The sequence below is a fragment of the Gossypium hirsutum genome, chromosome A06, assembly GCF_007990345.1.
Source record: "Gossypium hirsutum isolate 1008001.06 chromosome A06, Gossypium_hirsutum_v2.1, whole genome shotgun sequence".
NCBI lineage: Eukaryota > Viridiplantae > Streptophyta > Magnoliopsida > Malvales > Malvaceae > Gossypium > Gossypium hirsutum.
This window is the reverse complement of record NC_053429.1, coordinates 12,298,512-12,309,100: the sequence shown is the minus strand read 5'-3', so window position 1 is coordinate 12,309,100 and position 10,589 is coordinate 12,298,512. Positions and strand designations below refer to the sequence as shown.

General features: G+C 35.0%; 2 protein-coding genes across 5 annotated transcripts; one reads left to right on the top strand and one right to left on the bottom strand.

Moving 5' to 3' along the window:
* The first annotated feature begins 5,782 nt into the window (after positions 1–5,782).
* On the top strand, positions 5,783–7,150 carry LOC107963545 (uncharacterized). Its single transcript, XM_016900015.2, has one exon. It carries the CDS (start codon positions 5,927–5,929, stop codon positions 6,752–6,754), a length of 828 nt encoding a protein of 275 aa, XP_016755504.2. The 5' UTR covers positions 5,783–5,926; the 3' UTR covers positions 6,755–7,150.
* A 1,276-nt stretch (positions 7,151–8,426) lies between these two features.
* LOC107962667 (ras-related protein Rab5) lies at positions 8,427–10,206 on the bottom strand. 4 transcript variants are annotated; one of them, XM_016899138.2, is made up of 8 exons: positions 9,982–10,206; positions 9,790–9,873; positions 9,583–9,660; positions 9,335–9,502; positions 9,209–9,257; positions 9,038–9,111; positions 8,788–8,881; positions 8,427–8,637 (listed from the first exon to the last, which is right to left on the bottom strand). In XM_016899138.2, exons 2-8 carry the CDS (start codon positions 9,826–9,828, stop codon positions 8,540–8,542), a joined length of 600 nt encoding a protein of 199 aa, XP_016754627.1. In that variant the 5' UTR covers positions 9,829–9,873; positions 9,982–10,206; the 3' UTR covers positions 8,427–8,539. The 4 variants fall into 4 exon arrangements, with proteins under 4 accessions (XP_016754627.1, XP_040971060.1, XP_040971061.1 ...); XM_041115126.1 differs by having other exon boundaries at positions 9,790–10,113; XM_041115127.1 differs by having other exon boundaries at positions 8,427–8,657; positions 9,790–10,045.
* Between the last annotated feature and the right edge of the window lie 383 nt (positions 10,207–10,589).

The window sequence follows — 10,589 nt, the reverse complement described above, 5'->3', positions numbered from 1 at the left end:
GCTTTATACGTCAATGTCACAAATTCGGCGGTCAGCAAGTTCTTGAAGAAAGAGATCATATATCGATATGGCATGCCAAAAAGGATCATATTTGACAATGCGTTGAATTTAAATAACAGCGTAATAGTAAAGGTCTACAGACAGTTCAAAATTAAGCACCACAACTCGTCAGTATATCGCCCGAAAATGAATGATGCAGTTGAGGCAGCTAATAAAAATATCAAGAAAATCGTGGGGAAAATGACTGAGACCTACAAAGATTGGCATGAAAAGTTACCATTTGCTCTCTATGCTTATCGAACATCAGTCAGAACTTCTACTAGGGCAATACCTTACTCATTGGTTTATGGGATGGAGGCAGTTTTGCCCATTGAAGTTGAAATTCCTTCTCTTCGGGTTTTATGAGAGTTGAAGCTAGACGAACAGAATGGATCCAATCCCGATATGATCAGCTGAACTTGATTGAAGAAAAGAGGCTAAAGGCTATCCGTCATGGTCAAATGTACCAAAGGTGAATGATGTGAGCTTACAACAAAAAGGTTCGCCCTAGAGTATTCCATGAGGGGGACTTGGTATTGAAAAAGATCTTCCCTATGCAAAAGGATTTCAGAAGGAAATGGATGCCAAACTGGGAAGGACCTTATGTGGTAAAGAAGGTTTTTTCTAGAGGAGCGTTGATATTAACTGATATGGACAGCAAGAGCCTGCCTAACCCAGTAAATTCAGATTCAGTCAAGAGGTACTTTGCTTAAGAGAAGAGGCTAAGGTGAAAACCCGCAAAGGGCGCCTTGAGACCAAAAGGGTTTTGAATTGAAAACCTGAAAAGGGCAATTCAAATTTTGATCGAAAGGAAAGCATGTGGTAGTATTGCTATGCTTGAATTAACGAAAAGAAAGTATGCTACATCTTGGGCCATCGACAAAGTACCCTAGATCTCTTAGGCCCATGATAAGCTTAAAATGATCCTTGAAGAGTTCGTACGGAGAAGCTTAGGCTACGATATCTAGGACACTTTTTTTTTCCTTTACTTATTTTTTGTATTCCAACAATGTTTGCTTTCTTGGATTAATCCATTCTTTTTGGATTTTGTTACTAATAAATTTCAGTTTTATCTATCTTTATAATCTTTTTTAAGTGTTTCGTACAAAAGGAGTTATGCATATTACTCTAGAAGACTCTAAACAGTGCAAGAACCTGAAACAGGACTATTGTTTAGAACTTACCAAGCTTAGAGGTTGGAGATATTTGAGTTGAAATTGAAATTATCTATTCAAATTTTCAGTCAAAGATATCGGTTGAATAAGAAGACAAGATATAGCGTCAGTGACAAAAACGAGCAATGTCAACCCAAGCATAAAAGGGGATCATTCTCGAGAAAAGAAAAATGATATTCCTCATTCATGCAAATATCAGGTGTACACATCTGGTCATGACACCCAGGGAATGGTGTAATAGACCAAATTGCTAAAAATTCAAATCATATACTCCTGAGTTGCAGGAGAGGGTTTGAAAATAGTACAAACCTTAGGTCCTAGAGGTATAGTGAAATGGACCCTAAGGTTATAGTGGGGGAAACCAATTGAGCGAAATGGATTATTTCTGCGGGTTTTCTATCGAAAAATATCAGCCAAGCAAGAAGGCAGCATAATACGTCAGTGATAAAACTCTGATGAATAATGAGCGATGAGACCTTAAGCATTTAAAAAGGAATCATTCTCATGACATTTCTGCATTCATATCATTCATAGCGCATTTGGTTAGGAGCATCTGATTCATTCTGATCATACCATCCTAATCGTTTGGCATAAACATAGGTATATGAAATTGAGTCTACAGGACATGTCCCCCAAAGGACGGTGTAGCAACATTGATGAATTCACAGATCTTATCTCCCTAAGCAGCAGTGGACCAGATCGAAGATGGCGAATCTTATCTTCCCGAGGTAGTAGGGAAGCAAATTTAAGCCACTAGCCTTATCTCCCTGAGCAGTAGTGGAGAAGGCTGAAGATCACAGATCTTATTTTCCTAAGCAGTAGTAAAGTAGATCGAAAACGGTGAATCTTATCTTCCCGAGATAGTAGAGAAGTAGATTTAAGACACAACTCTTATCTCCCTAAAGTAACAGTGGAGCAGACTAAAGATTGTAGATCTTATCTCCATGAGGTAGCAATGGAGTAGATCGAAGATAGAGAATCTTATTTCCATGAAGTAGTAATGGAACAGATTGAAGATAAATTATAGATCTTATCTCTCTAAAGTTGTAGTAGGGCAGATCAAAACAAACGTTATCTCCCTAAAGTTGTAGTGGAGCAGGTTGAAGTTACAACGAGTCTTATCTCCCTGAAGTTGCAGTGGAGCAGACTGAAGATAGCAAATCTTATTTCCCTGAAGTGGCAGTGGAACAGATTAAAGCTACGAGATACAAATCCTATACCCCTGAGACGCAGTGGGATGGTTGAAGAAGATGCAGTGGGATAGAGTGAGATTACTTGAAGAAAAAAAGCATTAAGAAGGTAAGATTGGGCGAGACCGGGCAAAATTGGTCCCTCTTTAAGGTCTTTGCTCCGTTATCGTTACACAACAAAGAGCAAAGAGGGGCAGTTGTATGACCCAAATTTTGCTCGGGCCCAAGACCTATTACCAATCCAATTTCTAAACCCAAAAAACCAAACAGGCCCAAAATAATACCCAACCCTAAAGCCCAAACAGTCCACAACAAACAAAACTTTTCAGCAAAAAAACCCTAGCCCCCTTGACTAGCCGCCGCACGCTTCAGCCGCCACTTACGCCTTCACCACCCACGTTCTCCACCATGCGCCCACGCCACCCACGCCTACGTACCTGTAAAGGTGGTGGAGAGATCAATAGAAACAATTGTAAATATGGCTATAAAAAGCCATGAATATTCATTTTTTTTACAAACTCAATACAAAAAGCACACAAATAGCAAACTTCAAAAGAAGATCAGTGAGAAAAAATAACGTTAAAAGTACTAAGGTCTTTTTTTTATTTTACATACAAATATATATATCAAAAAAAATATTAGAAAAGAGAGAGGACTTACCTATTTTGGATTGCCTAAAAAAAGGGACATTTTTGGGCTCCGACTGCCGTGTGCGGCAGAGCTCACGGAGGTGGTCCAGCGCCAGTGCCATGGCTGGATATTTGGAGGGGAGGAGAGAGTTCAGAGGTTTTTGAAGTTTTTTTTAAAAAACAAGGATAGAATTTTTTTTTTGCAAAAATGTGACTTAAATAGAAGGTCAAAACGACGTCGTTTTGGCCTGGGTCCTAAAACCCCAAAACTGCGTCGTTTTGCCCTGACCGATTCGACCCGACCCATCCGGCCTAGGATCCGCGTGTTTTAAAGAGAAAGGGTTATTTGCGCTTTTGGCCCTTCCACTTTTTCATGGTTTTGCAATCAAATGTTTTTAAAATTTAAATTTTGGCCTCATGATTTTGATTTGATTTCGATTTGGTCCTTTTAAAGCTATGCGTTTTGGAGGGGGAATAATTTCCAGTTCGGTCCCTCCATGTTGAGTGTGCATTGCAATCTGGTTCTCCCCCCTTTATTTACTTTTGATTTTTCCCTGAACTTTCGTTTTAAATTCAATTCGGTCCTTTTTAGTTATTTTGCTACTTCATTGTTTAATTGATTAATTGGACATTCTTATTTTTTTTAATATTATTTATTATTTTATTTATTATTATTGTTGTTACTGTTATTTTTTTATTACTATTATTATTACATATTATTATTCTTTTATTATGTTTTATATTATTACCAGTATCAACGTATTACTACTATCATTACTATTACACTTATTATTGTTCCTAGTATTATTATTTTTCATTACTGTCACCATTATCACTATTATTTTTTTCCCTTTATCATTATTATTTTCTATTACTAATAATATATTATTATTACTATTTATTATTATTATTATCCTTATTAACATAACGTTTCTACTTTTATCATTAACATATTATTATGCTTATTAATATACTATTATCATTTTTTTACTTTGTTACTGTATTATTACTATATTACTGTCATATTTCAAAACTAATCAATTTATATTATTATTATTACATGATATTTTTCTTTTTGTATTTATTTATTTCTTGATTTTAAACATTTTTATCATCCTATTATTTATTTATCTACATCCTTTCAAGCTTTTGATTACCTGTTATTCATATTAGTATTATAATCATTATTATTTTTAACTATTTTACATAGTATTTATTTATATACACCACAATTCATTCTTATACTACAAATTTGTATTATATCGATTTTTACCTAAATACATGAAAGGGTTTTTTTTCAAATAAAAGCATTATTTCGTATTTCGGGATTTGAAAAGTCGTACCCTAACTTACGGGATTTCGATTTTCTCGTTAAATCCGAATAAATGAATACTTTTTTAAAAATGTGAATTTTAAATAACCTCGAGAATTAAAAAGAACTTGTATTCTAACTTACGGAATATGATTTCTTTTTAAAAACCGGGATAATTGAATGTCTTTTTCAAAGAAAAAAACTTTTCGATGTTATTGCTCGTTTTCGGGGGTTTAAGGTATCGTGTCTTAACTTACAGGACGTAATTTTTTTCCCTCGATTAGTGCAAAATACATTATCTCCTAAATTTTTTTCAATTAAATAATATTTTAACAAAGGATCGTATTTTTAAAACTTCTTTAAATTTTTAATTTTTCGACACTAAGACACTAATTAATCAGTCAGGTACCAATTTTAGGCATTATGAGGGTGCTAATCCTTCATCGTGTGTAACCGACTCCCGAACTCGTTTTCTGGATTTTGTAGACCAAAAAATCGTCGTTTTAATAAATTTAAATTTTTTTAAAATGAATGAATTACTAGATAATCCAATTACACCTAAATAAAAAGGATTAGTGGCAACTCAAATTTCGTTTTAAAAAATCAATTCCTCTTTTTCAAATTAAAAATGGTCTCGACACCCATCATACTGTACGTGCATTTTAACTGTTTTTACCTTTTAGGCAGAGAAAATCATGATCATGCATCAACCTCATGTTGCAGTTATTGAAATCACCATCCCACCACCCTCTTGGTTAAACTACAACTGAATGACCAAAATAGTTTTTATATAACAAATAATGGTAACCTCTACTCTCTGGCTAAAAAAAATCTTAATAACAATTTAAATAAAAATCAATTTACTACTCTTAAAAATCATAAAATTATAAACAAAATTTATCAAAAAAATATTATAAAGATTTTAAAATTATAAAATTTTTATTCAAAAAATAACAATATTAATCTATTAAATTCTAATGATTATAAGATTTTTTAAAAATTCGACTCTTACTCTTTTACTGGGTCAAAATTGTTATTTTTTAAGCACTTTTTTAATACACTTTGTTTATAATTTTTTTTAAAAAATAATAATTTTTAAAGAGATTTAATTGATTTTTTAAAAATTTATTACTAAGGTATTTTTTTACCATTTAACTTTATTAGTTTTAAAAAATTAATTTACTATTCATAAAAAATTAAGGGTTAAATTAAATTGATGTATAGAGGTTAAAAATTAAATTTATTTTTATACTTTATATATAAACACCAAATTTTAATGAATGAAATATTTTATTCACTTATCTAACAGATATATCATCTAATTTATTCATTTTTCAATAAAATACAATTCAAAATATGTGAGAGTGTTTTTGTGTTACTTTTACCAACACCCCTCTAAAACTTGCTTTACATTCCCAAGGTCCTGAGTCTCACAAAGATTCCCCCCCCCCCCAAATCCACTTTCCTTGTCTGAGTTAAAGGACTCTTCTGTTTCCCGCCAAAATAAGCTTTTCTTGTCATCCTTTTAATTACTGTCCCTCTTTCCCTCCATCCACACAGTGAGTGAAAAGTAATCAAACAATGAAGGGGGCATCCAAAGTAATCATGGGTGCAACACTAGTAATGGTGGTCACCCTTGCCTTTGTTTTAGGTCTTATCCTAGTGTTGCTAGCCGAGCTTTATTGCTCTCTCTTACTCCGCCGCCGCCGCCGTCACCTCAAACACTCCCCCACCTCTGGCTCCACCGTTACCGACACAACAACGGTTGCAACCACCCCCACCGTTACTACTTCTTCCTTCCCCGAATCAACCAGTCCCCTTAGTAGCTTCTATGCACAAGGAGTTCTTCATGCACCTAGGGACTTTCTCTTCTCATCAGCATTCCCTAACAAGGTTGAAAACGATAATCATGTCACTTTCCTCCATCATGTCGTTCAAATACATTCCCAAGAATCAAACACAAGGGCTGACCAATTTGGAATATTGCCTCCCACATCTCCATCAACATCCTTTGCGGCCTCCCCAAACCCTGTTGAGGAAACCTCAGTTCAAGTGAGCCCCGAGAGTGCTACAACTTGTAAAGAGAATTTAGTTTATATATCGAATCCCATTTACGACAACGATGCAGGCAGCAGGCCGGAGCCGGACACTCCGTTCGAGACGCCGGATACATCGCCTTCACGTTTAGAAAAAAGTGGTTCATCAGGGGATGATGAGAAGGGTCAGTTCAGAATTTACTCACCCCCAATGACGCCTCCATTGAGTCCAATGAAGAAGCTCCCAGCACAGGCATGTTCTGTCTCTCTTAGAGATGTTGGGTCTTTAGCCACTTCGGCGAGCGAATCCAATTGTAATAATGGTCTTTCATCATCTTCATCAGGTTCTCCCTGCACTTCACCTTCATGGTGATACCCATACCAGCTAAGCAACAGTGAAACCTTTAGTATTTTAATCTTTATGTCCCCTTTTTTTGGTTTTAACTGTTGGTGAATATAGTTTCCCATTGTTTTTAACAACGTATGTTTTGGCAAGCGTGGGCAATGGCTCAGCCACCAAAGCCACGCCCCCCATTGCTAACTGGAATTCCTAGGTTTTTGTTTGTGTTTTTTACTTTGTTGGATTCATTTGCTTGTTGTGACTGTGGTTTGATGTTTCTGCAACGTTGTTTGACAGCACAAAAATCAAGCTTTCTGCTCTGGTTTTGGTTTTTGGGGGAAATTGAATAATGCATGTGATATTGGAAACAGACAAACAGTACAAAGAAATGCAGTAGAAACTAAAAAGCCAAAAGAAGAAAAAGAAAAAAGAAAAGAAAATCTCTGTTTTTGAGGGGCCTCGAATGGTGATTTCAATGCATTAAAAGCCAAAACACAAAATCGTCATCTGCAAGGGTTTTTATCCACAATATAAAAAGAGAAGTAAACTTGGTTTTAAATTTTTATGAGCTCCATGTATAGGGTAAGAAGCTTCAGTTGTCTGAACTGACTGACTGGATTTATTAATCATAGATTAGTGTGTAAGGCACTCTAACCTTAAAATGAAAACGACAACAATCCTTATGTCTTACAAATTATACCAGTGAGCAGCAACATATCTATCTATATGTAAACCCATTTATTAGGCCAAAATATATAGCAGTCCAACCTCATATAATAAATGGAATGGGACCTACCAAGATGGAAATTTTAACCTAGGAGGCTCAGCCATGCTTGAAATATACTAGTATGAATCAGATAGTGGCAATGAGGATATCAATTAAACTTGGAAAGTGACAAGAATATTTGATTTAAAGTAGAGCAACAGGAGGGGTTCATTGCAGATTTTGGTGTGGAAGAGTGGTACATAAGTTGCATGATCCCCTTGGAAATGCAAAATCCAGATTTATTACCATTGCCCTCTCCTATCGACGTTAATATTTGAATTTATATTTATTAGAAGCAAAATGATGGATGAAGGGAAAAAGGTTCCAAGGCCGACACTCGGGTAAATGTTCCTTCATGACTAGGATCCATCTTGCGTATCCACTCTAGATACGTCACAGACAAAGAATCTGATAATGTTCAATATATGTTTCCACAAATCGACAAGCCTATGCGATGTGCTTTGTTGGAGTTTTGGAAGCACTAAACCCATTTCTGTATGAACATCCGAAATATATATTTCCTGGACAAATGGCTCCACTCCCAGCAATAATTATTAATGTTATACCTCCTAATTTTGCTTCTAACTCACCTTTGCTTAATCTTAATCCATTTTACTTGTAAATGGAATAATCTGATGTTACTGAGGTTTGGGCTTGAGTGTCTGATACATGCAAATAATTTTAATAAAGGCAGAGAAGGTTGCTTGTATAAAACTTTTGATGTATAGACTGCACTGCCGGCCTAACAATGCAGTAACCAAATTCGTACCTTTGCAGTAACCCATTATTCATTTCGAGTTCCATGATCAGCTCTTACATGCATTTGAAATTGACAATAAAAGCTTTTGTGTTTGAGCATTGAACATACAGCAGATATTCATCACTGTGAATTAGGCCAGGGTGCAGCTTAGTAATCAAAGGGAGTTGCATAGATCTTAGTAATTAACTTAGCATAACAGCCAGGTTTTATTCATATGAAAACCGAATGCTCAGTCTCAGAACACAGATGTCAATGACACAAATTACATACAAGTTATACAGCTAGCCTTGGATCAGGAGCAACAGAAGAACCTTCTTCCCATTTCTTGCGGTCTGCTATGCAACTTCATTCCAGTAGGCCGAGACGGAGCAGCTTTTGCCAACTTCTTTGCTGTGAGAATAACAAACAAGCTAATGCAGATTGAGGGAACTAATTGCTCAAAAAACAAGTTAAATTCATGTTCCAAACCATTTGGTCTTACGGTTTATGATTACTGATCAAGTTATGAAAGAAACCGGCATATAGAATACAGTATTTTACCTATTTCATAGAAAAGCTCATTGACGTTGTGTGCAGTCTTTGCAGATGTTTCAAGGAAATTCAAGCCATTTTCTTTGGCATATGGCTCACCTTCCTGCATAAAACATTGAAACCTGCTTCAACATATTCAAGGCTTATTCAACTTTTTCAATTTTACATGTTTCCCCTCTCAATGTTCTAGGCAATGGTCCGTCATACTAATTGAAAATGGAAAAACAAATAATTGAATCAAATATCAAATTGCATGTACCTCATTTCCCACTTTTCTCTTTTCTTCCAAGTCAACCTTGTTTGCTACCAAGAACTTTATCAGATTTGGATTTCCTAACATGGATCAAACATCATTTTAAGAAATACTAAACATGCTTGAATTTATCAGTTCACAGCACCATTGCTAATCTTTTATGTTTTTGTCAATTACCTTGTCTTTGTAGTTCTTGAACCCATTTTTTGGCACGCTCAAATGACTCCTGAAAGACCAACCTCATTTGATCATATTGACATCCAATATACAAAGCATAAATGAACGAACATGTCAAATAATTACCGAGCTAGTCAAATCATAGACCACAACAGCAGCGGCTGCGCCACGGTAGTACATAGGAGCCAAGCTGTGGTATCTCTCCTGACCAGCGGTGTCCCATATATCTAACTTTATGGTGGCTTCATTTAGTGACAATACCTGAGTGAAGAAGGCTGCTCCGATTGTCGATTCCTACATTATTTTTACACTTATGAATGATATTTACCTTGCTGATATTACAAAGCCTGAAAATAGAGAAAAAAAAAAGTAACCTGGAAATCGGAAAATTGGCCTCTGACAAATCTCGATACCAAGCTTGTTTTCCCAGCTCCCATATCCCCAAGAAATACCTGGGAAAATGGAAAACAAGAAACCAGTCACCAACCAAACCATTTTCTGAATCTAAAGCTTTACTATTTTAAACCCAACAAGCAATCATTAAATCAAAACCAAAAGAGAAAAGGGAAAGACATACCCACCAGCTTGGCTTGAATGTTCTTGTTTCTCGTCTTTGCCATCAACGGTTTGATTAGATTTCCGAGAAACAAACAGAAAACAGGGAGCTGCAGAGAAGTTCAGAAGAGAAATGAGGATTGAGAAAAAGAAAGGAAATTTTAGTTTGAAAAGCAAAACGGAAGCAGAGAAAAAGCTTATTAGTTAGAAATAATAACGATAAGAAAATGGCTAGCTCCAGGGAAATGTCAAACAGTGAGTGTAGGAAGATGGGAAGGCAGAAAAACGGGAGTGGAAATAGCAGATGCTGTCTCCTAAGGAAGACCGCGCGGACTGGTAGTTTTGTCAGTTGACTAGTAAGTTGGTTTAAAGTTGCTTTAGATTTAGCTTTGGGGCTCCAGCTGTTTTTATTTTTTATTATTAGATTCCTTGTGGAAGTTTGATGAAACATTCATTAGTAGAGTAGGAAAAACTTCATTTCAATATGGGTATAACATGCTACCAAATCTTTTCTATCATTTGTTTACCCAAAAACTTATATTATTACTCCCATTTTTTTTCTTTTTTTTGAAATTATTACTACCCCACCATTAAAACTTGTGTAATGTAATTTTTAAAATATAAGTATTATTATATACTCAATTATATTTAATATCTCTTTTTAAAATTTAAAATATAAGTATAATGACTTATTTGACATTTTAACTTTTAAAAAAAATTCTTTTAATCATTGTCATTTATTTAATTTTTTACTTTTTTTTAATTTTTTTAATTTATATTTTTTATTTACTGTAGCATATACGTGCATAAATGACATATCAACATT